The sequence below is a fragment of the Protobothrops mucrosquamatus genome, unplaced genomic scaffold (assembly GCF_001527695.2).
Source record: "Protobothrops mucrosquamatus isolate PMUCROS unplaced genomic scaffold, P.Mucros_1.0 scaffold2192, whole genome shotgun sequence".
Lineage (NCBI taxonomy): Eukaryota > Metazoa > Chordata > Lepidosauria > Squamata > Viperidae > Protobothrops > Protobothrops mucrosquamatus.
In genome coordinates, this window is record NW_015388285.1 from 102722 (window position 1) to 117045 (window position 14324).

At 41.6% G+C, this 14324-nt stretch overlaps 1 protein-coding gene across 1 annotated transcript; it reads right to left on the reverse strand.

Annotated features, from left to right (window-relative positions):
- Positions 1-4618: 4618 nt before the first annotated feature.
- Positions 4619-5965, reverse strand: FJX1 (four-jointed box kinase 1). The gene has a single exon (XM_015824302.1). The coding sequence runs from the start codon at positions 5963-5965 to the stop codon at positions 4619-4621; it is 1347 nt and encodes a 448-aa protein (XP_015679788.1).
- Between the last annotated feature and the right edge of the window lie 8359 nt (positions 5966-14324).

A 14324-nucleotide genomic window follows, 5' to 3' on the forward strand; every position in this document is an offset into this window, starting at 1 on the left:
CTTAATACAAAACTGCATAAGTTAAGTTCATTGGTAACCTTAGAATATCAGAGGCTGTGAAGTGAAAAGAGTTTCCTGCCTGAGCAGGGGGTTGGACTCGATGAGCTCCAAGGTCCCTTCCAACTTTATTATTATTATTATAAGATCAGAGTTTACTCAGATACAGAATGTTAGGCTAGAACTATTTTTTTCCTCTAGTTTTCTAAATAGAGATAAACTGGGGAAGCAGGAATATTCAGGTATGTGAGAGTCCCACTGAAATCTAATGACAGAATATAAATACACCTCATCAACACCCAGTTTCATAGGAGTCCTAGTGACTCAGTGGTTAGAATGCAGTATTGCAGGCTAATTCTGCCCACAGTCTAGAATTTGATCCTGACTCAGGTTGACTCAGCCTTCCATCCTTCCAAGGTCGGTAAAATGAGGAACCAGTAATATGCTGACATTGTAAATCACCCAGAGAGCAGTGTAAAGCACTATGGAGTGGTATATAAGTCTAAATGTTATTGCTATTTAACTGAGAGAGCAATTAATTCTATAATAAAATATTAAGATCAAACCAAATAAAACCAACATAAAGGAACCAAGGAGGGCAAAATGCATATCACACTCTATTGTTTAGGTTTTGGCTCAGTATCCCATTATGGTTGTAAATGATGATTTGTAGCTTCATGCTATGAGCTTTCTAGGATAATATTTCTCATTTAGTAATTCATTGTTAAAAGCAGTATTATAATGTGAGGTCTGAACCAAGTCACACATACTTCTGGAATCTATACTCCAACCCTTATTGTCCCTTATGAAGCCATTTTTCCACTGCTTGCAGCTTTCTCCCTCTTTCTCCTCTGCTTTCCATGTAGCCCCTCATTTCTGAACCTACTGTTGGAGTATCATGTAAAATAGTTACTGATCATCAAAGCAGACGCCCTGTGATTCTTTCGGAAAGGTGCAATTATCTGAGACTTAGTTTTGACACCATGGCAAGAAAGATGAATCATCTGTTAAGCCGCCAAAGCCACGATCCAGTTGAGATTTCCAGAATGCTTAAACAAAGATCTTGGGATGTTTACAGCACTGCCTTTTACCTTTATAGATGATTTTAAATGTATGCTGCCGCTGCCATGTTATTTCAATGTATTTTCATTAGGTGAAAGAATCTTGAGGCACTGCATCTGGTAAGCTACAAAACTCATGCTGACATACACGTTAAAAAAATTACACAGTTAAACTCCATATTATCATGTAAATGGCAAAAGAAGCCACATGGGAGCCTGTGCTTTGTGCGGAGTGATAAAAAGCTGTGAGCTATAAATAAGAGTTAAATAAAGAACCTTGTCAATTGAAGCTGTGGAAGGAAAGAGCATATATATATATAATATTTCTATATCATCCATTTCCCTCAGAGATTATAACTTAGTTAAAACATTTGAAGGTCCAGTATTTAACCAGGGCTACCATAGCTGGGTTGTAAAAATATGGATTTCCACTAAAATAGCAGAAAAGAAATACACAAAACGCTTAACTCTTTGCCCCCATCTAGAGATTGTTCGTAATTTTTCCTTCTCAGACATGGTGTGCCTGCTTACAAACACCACAATGTTCATTTGTGAAGGAATTATGATCACAAAGGTTCAAAGAGATCCCACCATTGAAAAACAGCTTTTTGAAAGGCTGCAATTTACCAGAAGCCATCGAAAAAACCCTTTTTATTCTTTCCAACCTAATGAAAAGACTTAAATACTCTTAGTTCATCCCTATATGAGAGACACTGAATCAGAATATTGCTGATGGCTCCATTTTAAGTTCTTAGCTCTTCACCTCTTGGTTAACAGAAAAAAAAATTGAATTGGAAAATATTTCAGAAAAGTATACTATGCAAATGATTCCTATTAATATATCCATCCCAATATCTATAGATTGCACAAGTATTTAGGCTAATGTTTGATGTGGTGGAAGGAAAATGATGAATTTTCTCCTTTCCAGTGATTTTTTTTTTCTGCATAAAATTTTGTCACCAGAAATTTTTCTGGCTTACATCTCTCCTGGTCACATGACCTAGAAAAGCATACATACAACCTGCCCTCTACTTCCCAGGGCACACATATATTTAATCAGACAAGATGCCCTGCATGGGGAAAATAGAAATGCTTCTGTACCCCTTTACACAGACAAAAATATACACATCAACTATAGCTGCTACAGGTAAAGAACTAGACAGAATTCCAGAACTCAGGTCCTGCACACTTATTCTACCTTCTTAAGAATTCTTTCTGGCTCTAATCTCTAACACTATATATGCTCTAGATGTGACAAAGTGATTAAAGTTGGTGGGAAATTAAAACTTCTCCCTCTGCTTTCGCTTGTACAGAACTGGTTCTTCAAAGTATCAAAAGATCTGAGCCCCAATATTGTTACTGATACATAGCATAAGTTATCAGTCCACAACAGCATATCCATATGCAAACATTTCTAAGAAATGCCCTTAGCCAATTCATTAAAACTCAGGGGACTGTCATGAAAAGGATGGAACTTCCATTCATAAATACAGTATTGGATTGAAGCACTGAACCTTAGCAAAAGTCATGATGCTTTTAATTTCAGCTTCTGTAGGTACTACCACCACAGTCAAAAGAGAAGCTGAGCTAAAAAAAAAAAAAAAGTCCTAAATTATTCTTGGCAGAGATTTTTCATTTGTAACTTGTTTGCCAGAAACCAAAATGGAAAAGAAATTAACAGCTATTGAAAATTGCTCATAGTCATAAGTACAGTATTTTGATAGTTCTGAAGGAAGATTTTTACAGCAGTGAAAGAGTCAAGAGTAGGCTGTGCTGAAATTTGAACTGACAGAATTAAATCAAACTAGAATAATTGTTTTCTTGGAAGCATGTGGAAGGACACTTATAAAGACCAGTAAAATCTACAAGGCGTATGTTTTATATAGCCTATGATATTCATCTGATTTTAAATACTTTAATGCAGGAAATCCAGCTATAAAAAATAAGTCTATATGCCAGATTCTTCTCCCTACTGTGTGAAATAACTCTATCACTAACTCTCTTGGGCTAAAGAAAAATATCCATTCAAATTATGGAAAAAGAAAAGAAAAACTTCATAGAACAATGAAATCTAAAACTTGGATACAAAAGAGGCAAAACATTAACACATCTTTACTGAAATATCCAGTTCTTTAGTATATTACAGAAAGGCTTAAGAACATATATCATGTACCTAAAATGCAGACTTTTTTTAAATAACAAGATTTTGTATATATATATGTATATATAAAAAGAAAGTAAAGTGCAAGAAACTGATTTTTCCTTTCTCCAAATTAATGCATCAAAATTTACTACACTGACAATACTATAAACCTGGAAATCCCCCCCCTCATTTTATTATACAATAGTGGGTTACATATAAAACAGAAATGCTGTGGAACCATATTTTTTTTGCCAAATACTTCTCACTGTTAAGGGATAAAAGGTGTTAACATTGACTTTTCTGCATATTTGTTATAACTGTTGACTTTGTTGCTGTCCATGTTGACTGGAAATTCACTAGAAAACAATGTTCTGTAAGTAGAGCTACAGTATCTAGATATTAAATTGTTTTGTGGAGTTTTCTTTTTTTTAAAAAAGGGTGTGACAAAGAAACACATGTAGCTCTTGATGTCCAGTGGAAGGACAAGGGAGGTGTTCCATTCAAGCACTGGCCACAGCTTTTGTACAGGACCTTTTAATTTGATTTTTAAGAGCTTTTAACATCCGATAAGGGAAATGTGAACAGAGAAAGCTAATTTTTATGTATAGATTATATCAAAGGCATGAATCATCTCCTAAACTCAGCTATGTTTTTAACTCCCAACTACTGTCAGCATCTTCACAGCAATTCTGACAAAAACTGCAGACTAGGAAGATATTTTTGACCTTTTCTGTAATAGGCAATAGTGCAGATCCGGGGTAGAAGGTGGGAGGGGGGGATTGTTACATCTAATTCTGAAAAACGGAGGGGGGGTTGTGACATTTTAATCCATGGCACCCTCCTGTTGAACAGGATTACAACTTCTATCACCCTCAGCCACCATGCCAGCTGGGGCATGGTGTAAGATGTGGTTCAATGCATCTAGGAGGTTCCCAGGGTGCAGAAGGCCATGTGAGTGCATCTCTCCCAAACATCCAGGCCTCCCCAGCTGTCACAAGAGGAGTGGAAATTGGCAGCAAGGCGCTTTTTCTTCAGGAACTGGGAACTTAACACTAGGAGTGTCAGATAAAGAAAGATCACATTCTGCAGATAGATTCCAGGAACAAAGTATCTGAGAGACAAGAACTAGTTCAGCTACTGGCTATTCATCCTCACAAAACAAAAACTCGGAATCCTGTTCATTTTTAGCTGGGCTTGCCACGTATTCCTCCGTGAAACCTCAGGAACATTCTGTACGGAGGGGCTCCTGTCAACCCCAAGTGGGTTCCAGCCTTGATTTCCTTTAGGGATGGATAGTGATCCCCAGGCCCTTGAATAGGGGGGGAAAGACCCCCCTTCAGGCGCCCTTCTCTCCCCCCATTCCCGAATCCCTTCCGAGTCTCATAAAATCCAGGTGGTTTCGCCAAGCCAAAGAGCATCACGGAGCGGCGGCCTTGGCTTTGCAGTGCAAAATGTGCTTGTGGACAAAGTCGATGCGCTCCTGGAGCATCTGGGCTTGCTGTTCGGAGAGGAAGCCGAGAATCTCGGCCAGGGGCTCCCGAGTCCGGTAGAGCCTGAGCAGCTCGGACGCCGCGTTGCGCAGGCGGTGCAACTCCCGCACTCTCTGGGCGGTGGCCTCGCGGAAGACGCAGACGGAGCGCAGCAGAGGCTCGTTGTATTTGTCCCACATGGCCAGCAGCCGGTAGCCGTGCACCAGGCCGGCCTCGTTGTCGAGGAAGACCAATCCCCCGTTGGGGGCCCGGTGCAGGTTGCTGGTGGCCCGGTGCATGACGCGCGGGTCCCACTGCAGGCTAAACAGGTTGCTGACCAGCCGGTCGAAGTTGGCCGTGAGATAGTCGAAGAGAATCAAGTCGCTCCACTGCACCAGCTCCACCAGCTGCGCCTGGCTCAGGCCTCTCAGCTCCCCCGCCGCCAGGGGCTGCAGCCTCCGGCCCGCCGCCGGCGCCCCCGCCTCAGCTTGCCAGGGGGCGGGGGCCACCACGTCGGTCAGATTGTCCACCCAGCGGGCCAGGCTCACCACGGCCCCCTCGGCCCAATGGGAGCCGCGCAGCTCGTCGCGCACTTCCGCCCACTGCCCGCCGCGGGCTTCCACCCGGGAGAGCGCCAGAGGCGGCAGCCGCTCCTGAATGCCCAGCAGCCCGGCCAGGTGGTAGGAGAGCGCCTCGCCCTGGATCTGCTCCGGGTTGATGCCGTAGCGCACGCAGGCGCGGCTCCCGTCCGATAACCGGGCCAGCCGGTTGGAGCTGCGACCGCAGCCGCCGCGCTCGAGCGACACGACGCGCGCCTCCCGGGCCGCCCGCAGCCACGAGGCGGTCTCCTCCGCCGGAAAGCCCGGCGGCACCTTAGCCTCCAGGGTCTGGCTCCAGAAAACCCCGCCGCGCACCGGCAAGAAGGGAAACTGCTCCTCGGCGCCCATCGCGCCTTGCCTCTCCCGCCGAGGGCGAGCCGAAGGAGGAGGCGGCGGCGGCTCCTGCCCGCTTTCCCCCTGCCCCTCCTGGAGCTCCGTCGACTGTCCCGGGAGCGTGAGCAGCGCTCGGAAAGTTTTCTGGGCGGCTTGGAGGCGACTTGTCTGGAGGGGACGGCTCGGTGCTGCCGGCGCTACTTGGATGCCGCCGAACGGCGAGTCGGCCGGCTCCTGCGGGAACTTCGGCTCGGTCGTCCTGGGGTCCCCGATCCGTCCGCTCCACAGCCCCACCAAGGAAGCCAAAGCTAGCAGCCAGAGCACGGCCACGGAGCCCAGCCCGGCCAGACCCGCTCGTTGCATTCTCCTCCCGCGGCTGGTGCTGAGCTTGGAGGCTGCCGCGATCTTAGTCCGCCGCTCCGGGACTCGGAAGCTGCGCTAGCCCGCGGCTCGCCCGATCGGGGCTGCCTTGGCTCATGGTGGCTGCCGGTCGCCGGTTCCAGATTCCGGCAGGAGCCTGCCTAAAAGGCGGCAGGGAGGAGGAGCTCGTGCGATGAGGAGGAACCCCGATTCCGGACGGAAGCCCCAGCCTCAGCTGCGGGGCCGGTGTCTGTCCGCGGACCCTCTAGCGATTGAAATTCACAAGAACCGAGACCACGTGGGGAGGGAGGCGAGGGGGAGCACCGGGACCCAACCCACCGCCCAGCATGGCCTTCCGCTTAAAGCGGCAATGGCTTGTCGAAAGGTGGGGCCCTTGCTGGCCGATGCCTCTCGGGGGGAGGAGGGCACTTCCAAGAAAGGCAACCCCCCCCCAATGCTAGAAGAGCCCTTTGGGACGCCGGTTTGGGGGGGTCGTGGCGACGACGAGTAGCATCTTCGCGAAGGGATGGAGCTAGGCGGGCGGCCATCGCCGAGCGCTCCTCCCTCCTCCCATCCGGCTCGGGAAGCACAAAGGATTCGGTCCGTTTGGAATAAAAGATGGGAGAGAGGCACATTGTGCTGCTGCTTTCAAAGAGCTCTTTCTTTGAGCGGGAACAGAGTAGGAGGAGGGCAGCAGCACGGAATGGTGGGAGAGGGATTAATCTGGGCGGCAATCTGGGGTCAGTTCATTAGCAATGAGCAAAGGTCCCCCCCCCCAAGGTTGCTGCGAAGCGCTTAACCCTTGATCAGGCCATAAGAATTCCCTGCGGCTCAAAAAAGAAAAAGAGAGAGAGAGGAGGAGGAGGAGGAAAGGGGGGAAGGAGGGAGAGAGAGGGAGGGAGAGAGAGAGAGAGAAAAGGAAGGAAGAAAGAAAGGAAGGAAGAAAGAAAGAAAGAAAAAGAAAGAAAGAAAAGGAAGGAAGGAAAGAAAGAAAGAAAGAAAGAAAGAAAGAAAGAAAGAAAGAAAGAAAGAAAGAAAGAAAGAAAAAGCCTGGCTGGTGTTTCTGTCTTCTTAGCCATGCAAATAGACACGTTTGAATTCTGCTTAGCATAATCGGCGTGCGACGGGTGAACGTGGACTACTTTATGCACGAATGCCTCGATTTAGGATTCGAGTGAAATCGGAAGAAATATCTTTATCTCCCCGAGGGTTTTTATCCACCGTTGATTTGAAGAATTATCTAGCCATCCTTGAGTGGGCTGAAAATAATACCTGCGTGAAATTGGCCGCTCCCAGTTGCCAATCCCTGCCTTATTCTACCTCTGTTACTCTCAGCTTCAAATCCCTGGCTTTCATCCAAGTTAGGTGACAAATGACAAAAACGGAACAGATTTTACATAGCTCAAGGCTGTCCTTGGATGGTGCCAAACTGTGGGGGAAAGTACTGCGGAAATACCAGTACAAAAAGAGACTTAAGACTGTCTCATTCTTAGAGTGGAAACCAGATGAAGGCAAAAAACAAAGAGGTCTTGCAGGAAAAAAAGAGGTTGCAGTGGCTTGTGATTAGCTTCAAGTGGGGAGTGGCCCCTTTTCATTAGGGAAAGATAAGCTCCAGTGGGAAGGAGGATCCATCTCTTCTAGGCAAAGTGGGGCAAGCAGAAGATCCAGAGGAGTGGCCAGGACAGAAGCATCACCTTTGCTCTGCTTCCCCCATTGCCCCCCCTCCTCAGATAGTCTATCCCCCACCACTGGTGAAGAAGCAGCTAACATGGAAGCAAAATTCAACTATAGTCTGGTTAGCTTCTGTAGCATGAAATTGTGAAATGTTTTGTTCTTTATCTCTATCTGTAGCAATAGCCTTCTGAATCATATTCCTTGTGTAATAAGAAAGCTCTGTTATCTACGTTTTACTGATATGAGTGATTCCATTAGTTTTGGAGCACCTAATAGAATGGGATGGATCCCATTGGATAAGCTAAAGGTGCTCCAGTGCCCCTCCTTTTCCATCCTTGATTGGCATGAATTTATAGGATTTCTCAGGCAGTTGAAGAGTGAAGCCACCACAATGCAATGTCTCCTTGTAGGCAGTAGAGAAGGGTAACATGGTTGAGATAACTAAAGGTCCAACAGAAGAAGAATGACTGCTCTATCATCTTCATCAGATAAACTAATGTATTTCCAGTTGCTTCACATCAAGACCTAAATCCAAACTGAAATGTGTCCAGGTAATCTGTTTCCTCCAGAGGCTTTTATAGCTGTTGTCCCACTACTTTCTCAACAATCTTTCCAAGAATGGGATTTTGAAGATAAGGGGTTGGGCTGGCCTTTGAATGAATGGAGCAGTGCCTCTAAAGCCACTGAAACTTCTTCCCTCAAAGTGACATTGACCATTGCCAGACCCAATTCCCAGTCCCACTCCTGAATGTTTTCAGGAGCCCCATCAGATGGATCTTAGATTACAAAAATCCTTCTCCATTTACTCAAGATCCACAGCAATAATAATAGCACTTAGACATATACCACTTCACGGTGCTTTACAGCCCTCTCTAAGCAGTTTGCAGAGTCATCATATTGCCTCCAATCTGGGCCCTTATTTTACCTATCTCAGAAGGATGGAAGGCTGAGTCAATCTTGAGCCGGTGAGAATCGAACTGCCAAACTACAGATAGCGGGCAGTCAGCAGAATTAACCTGCAGTACTGCATTCTGACCACTGTGCCACCACGGCTCAGGTAACAGGCTCCAGGTAATATCACAAAGCATCACCTTAGTTGCATTGCAGTAGTTTCACAATTACTATTAAAATGTAGGCATACTTTTAAATACTGAAATGTGGAATATACATCTTATAAATAAATATGTATTAATAAACTAGGTGAGTATCATCTAACATTAATTAATGTTTCCTTCTCATTCTGCAGCCAGAGAGCAAAGAAGCTAAAGAGGAGCAATCTATTCAGAAATCATACCAGAATCTAAGAAATTCAAGATATTCAGAATAACTTATGTTATATAAGTGCATGCATTCAGTTGAGGCTGGAGATGGATGGCTCTGGAGAAATCAATTGGTTAATTGTCAGATCAAGCTCTTTTTTATATTTCTAAATCCAGATCTCAAGATTACACATTAAACATCACAAGTATAAGTAAAGCCATCATTCTAGCATTGTTGCTACACAAGTGAAAATAGGGTACTTCATGAGTGTCCATATGCAGACATTCTAATTTATGGATGTGCAAAGAGGGGAAATAAACAATAATTTTGATTGTGAGTGATGGATAAGTAACAAGGTCCAGGAATTAAGTAAGGAATTTTCCAGCATTTATGAATTTGCATGGACTTCTATTTTTTTGCTTTATAGTACTATACCTAGATCACAGTCACAACAAGAGGTGTCATAAAAACACTGCTTTATAATACTGATCAGCAAATTCCAAAGATTATATCAACCGAACTCCAGAATCAAAATATATTAACATAGAATTCAGAAATTTTGAGTCTATGAATGGAGAAGTATTTCCTAAAAGAAGATGCTTAAAGTTCTAGCAAACTTTATTTTACTTTTAGTAAGGATAGGGTAGGGTAGGCAGATATATTTTTGCTGGTACTGCTGTTAAATAATTCGGCCTTAGAAACCTTGCTTTGGTTTTGGATATCACCCAAAGTTCTAATATCTCTTATCTGTAGGGCTGTATTTCTATGCTTAATTTCTTGGGATTGTGTTCTGTTCCCTTCAGTGAGCGTTGGTTCTAAATAGATGGCCTGTATACTGACAGCTCCATAGGAATTTAAGTTATTCCTCTCTTTCTTCTGCAACATAAGACTTTTTTCATTTTCTAATATCCTGGTTCTCCTGGATATTATGGATAAATCACACTGCACTTCTGAATTTTTATATCAATATCCCTCTTGACCAGGGACAAACTGAAATAATAATATTTTATCCAAAATAAAGTTACTACTGCTTCTAACAGTAATAATCTTCTCTCAAATCAAAGAAAAATGTATACCGGTAGTAGTGGCTGTTTATTAATGGATCAAGTGCAATCTGTTAGATAAATAGAAGAAGCATTCCTGTTTTGGCATTTTCCTCAATGCTCAACTGTATACAATTGCTAGGAATATGCTATTAATTTTCCATTAGCATTGTCATTATAAGGTAGTTACAAAATGGCAGTGATACAAGTTTGCTAATTATTAGCAGTCCAAGAATCCTCCAGCTTATTTGGTTCACTGGTACGATGTTCAATTTTTTAAAAAAGTTAACCACTTTGTCTACAAAACTTATAAATCAGTGAGATATCATGGCAAACCTGCAGTGTTCCAGCTGGTCTTCAGCTCATCTGAACGCATATGCTAGATTTAGTCAATTTTCATATGGGAAATTTACAAGGACTATAACAAAAATTCCTGGGATGATTTCAATTGCATATGATGCAATGTAATATTGTGATGAATATCATTAAAGTATCAGTCCTTCCTGCTGTTTGTCACTAGCATCTCTGAATAAAGAAACAGCTCCCCCCCCAAATCAATATAATTGCTAATATTGAAATTTAACTGAAGTTTAATCCAGTTGCTATTACCAATAAAAATGGTCCTCAATTTGATTATTGTAGAAAGTTTCACTAGTCTTCAAGAAGGGTATGAACTACCTGCAGTTTAATTTCCTTCATCACTGATATTAAAATTGCATTATCGCTTCTCCCTGTCATATATTAAAAGGTATTAATTCGCTAAACCTAATTCATTATTTATACATCTAATAAAAGTGTTTGGTGTTTTTAATATAAAATGACAAGTTTTATAAGTAATTGGACATCCATATTGTCTTGCCAACATTGAGAGCTCCACCAAGTGGAGAAAAGTGGGAACATATGTAGGTTTGACAGAATTAAAGCTTCACACATATGATTTTCATAATTTATCCAACACTCCGATTAGATAGATTATTAAGCCCTGGGAAGGGAAGGAAGAGTGGAATGCAGAACTTGTTTTGAGATGGCAGATGGCTTGCTTATCACAGGTTTGGGTTAAAAGTGATGGTTTCATAATAAAAATCAAGAAGGAAAACCTGTATTTTAGTTGTTCTGAAACACAATTCCCAGCATCCTTCGCCATTAGATATGTGGGAGGACTTCAACTCATTCAGAAAATTGCATATTCCACTGTCACATTGCATGTTTAATGTCTTTTGAGTTGGACTCCTTGTGACCATGTAAACATGTCCATATTTTGTTGGGAACCGTATGGAACTGTCTTACAACCTGCCTTTCACTTCCCAGATCATCTTGCAATTTCTAAGATTGTCTGGTAGTTTTCCATCCATGTATTAATCAAGTTGATACTTAGTTTAGTTTTTGAGATCATCCAAGATTGGTTAGGTGCCTTCAACTGTTCTGGCAGGTTTGCTCAAGCACTGAAACTCCCAGGATAGCTTTCATTCAGAAAAGAGTCCCGAGGGTTGCAAAATGAGCAATTATATTTTGCTAGTGTACTGGATGTTGTATAATTCTTTTATTTAGTAAATGATTAAATCCTATATTTCCAATATAAACAGTGTCCAGAGGAATAACATCATTAAAATGCATGATAAAATTAAAAATCATGATTAAAACATAAAACTGAAGGAAATAAAAACAGATCCATAAAATACGAAATTGACAAAATAGCTTTAGTAATCAAATGCTCTATTATAATGTAATACTATTTTATACTATTTAGGGCAACGTAATACAAAATCTTCAGAAATACATTCCAATTTGATATGAAAAGGATAAGAAAAGGAAGAACCCCACTTTTCTACCCTGTCAAGATGCAAAGAAGCACTCCCTGCAATGGCATATTTCTAACCAGCAGAAGTTATTTTTTTCAACTTCTTGATTATCAGTCAAGGCAATATTTTAGTTTAATTGCAGCACTAAACTGTGCCTCCAACAATGTCATGCTTACTCCACCTGCAGGCCAACAGTAACTTTGTCATTAATTTCTGTGTGTGCACAAAATAAATTAAAAGTAACAATAGCTAATAAACGGATTTTAAAAACCAAGAGGAGGTCATTAAACAGTGCCTTTGAGAGTTTGCCTTTTTCTTAACCAAAGTGAAAGAGACAGAAGGAGCAGGAAAATTATTCCATGAGCATGGACACCCTACCCCAATATATTTCCTTTCTGTAAGGTGATATATTGAAAGAAAGATATGTTTCTTGGGGCAGGGATGATCCCTGGCAAATAAGCAGATATTTCTGCTTATGACCTTTTCTGACTGGTCAAGAAAGATGCCCTGTAAGTAGCAAATGATCTGCATTTCAAAAGTCATGCCTTCTTGCAATTGAGCTAACTCCTGACGATTTCATATATTCATATATGTTTTCTTGTTTCTCACATTTGAACAAAGGTTTCTACTTGTGCTGGTAATAGTCACACTTCTCTTCACATTCATTTCTATTTGCTGATCTGCTATTATTTCTTTAGTGCTATCAATGTGCGAAGTGCTGTTAGTTGTGAATTATGCAGTCATTCCTATTTATCCCCAAACTGTGTGATAATGATATACCAAAACCTTGGGTTTTTATTTCATAAATCTGTAGCCCACCCCTTATCATTCAGAATCTGGTATGCAGCCGGCAATGTTGATAACAATTCACAATACCTGGTAATTACACCATCCTTAGGTTGAGTGTCCTATTGCTTACTTCCTGCTAAAATGCCCTGATTTTTTAAAAAAAATTAAAATCATGTAATGATCCAGAACTATGCTAGAAAAGATGGTAAAGAATGCAGGTTTTGAGACTGGGGTCTAACTAGTAATAGATAAAAAAGAAAGTCTGTCTCCCTTTGCAGAAGAATTATGCTTGTAAATGTTCAAAGCTCAGAATCCCTGCTGGAAAAGAATTATTGCCATTTAATAGGTACAACAAATTAAATCTAAATATTGGTCCTCTTGTTACTTTCTAATATAAACTTGTAAGAGTCATTATAACAAAAAAAATAACAGAAAAGAGTTTCATCCTTTGTCACTATGATTAGGAATATCTTTCATGTTGATGTCAGGTCTTATTACTATAGTAGTCCTGGATTATGGTGGTCATGCAGTCAGTCAGATATTTAGACTGGATTTGACATTTTTATCCACCTATAGAGTCCTTTCTAAGGCCTGGGGTAGGTAGATGTTGTTGTGTGATGGTACTGTTGCAGGTACTGTTCCATGTAAAGCTGTCTTTTGCAATTGACTGATAGTCATTTTGTCAATGACAATTAATAATCATAATTTTAAAAAAATCACTATCAGTCAGTTGCAAAAGGCAGCTTCACTTGGAACAGCTAACATCCTGTGACAATACATTAACGCCATCAAACTTCCACATCTGCCTACTCAGGTCCTTGGGAAGGACTCAAAAAGTAGATAAAAATGCCCCAGTCCAGTCCAAACATCTGGCTTACAGTGCAATGAACCATAATAATAACCATTTGCCTGCAAGCAAGAACTGGTGGGACCATAAAATAGACAAAGTAATAGAAAATGAAGAAGCCAAAGTGCTGTGGGAGTTTAAAACTCAAACAGGCAGGCACCTGTTACATAACACTCCAGACTTAACAATTGTTGATAAGAAAGACAAAAAATTCTAGATAGTGGACATGGCAGTGCCTGAAGACAACAGAATACAAAAGAAAGCAGTAGAGAATATAAGAAAATACAAAGACCTGCAAATAGAAATAGAACAACTGTGGCAAAAGAAAGCAAAGGTAATACCAATAGTAATAGGCACCTTGGGTGCAATCCCAACACAAATGGAGCACCACTCAAATACCACCAGCAGTGACAAAATCATCAGTTAATTGCAAAAGGCAGCTTTACTTGAAACAACTAACATTCTGCAACGGTACCTTTAACATCATCAAACATAATGTCTGCCTTTGGAAAGGACTCGATATGTGGACAAAAATGCTAAACTCAGTTGAACAACTGGCTGACTGGGCAATGAGCAATAATAATGTTTATTTCCCTGCTTGTTTAACCAGGATTTTTTTTACTGGGTTTCATGAACATCATTCTCAGCTAAAGAGGCATAAGTGCGCCTATTTACAGATTTGATCCTGTGTTTAGAAATGTTTATTTAGAAATGATCCTTATTGAATTCAGTGAGACTTACTCCCAAATCAAACAGCATAAGATAGCATTTTTATATTTATTAACTAACATGGCCACTGGGCTAATAATTTGTACCAAGTGATGGTTTGTCCAAATATAGTTTATTGAATAAATCACGCTTGGCTGGATTTACGACAAAGTGACTTCATGTCACCCAGAAAATTTTAAAACACTTCATCTGACTTTTGAACCAGCTTCCATTTTACAGTT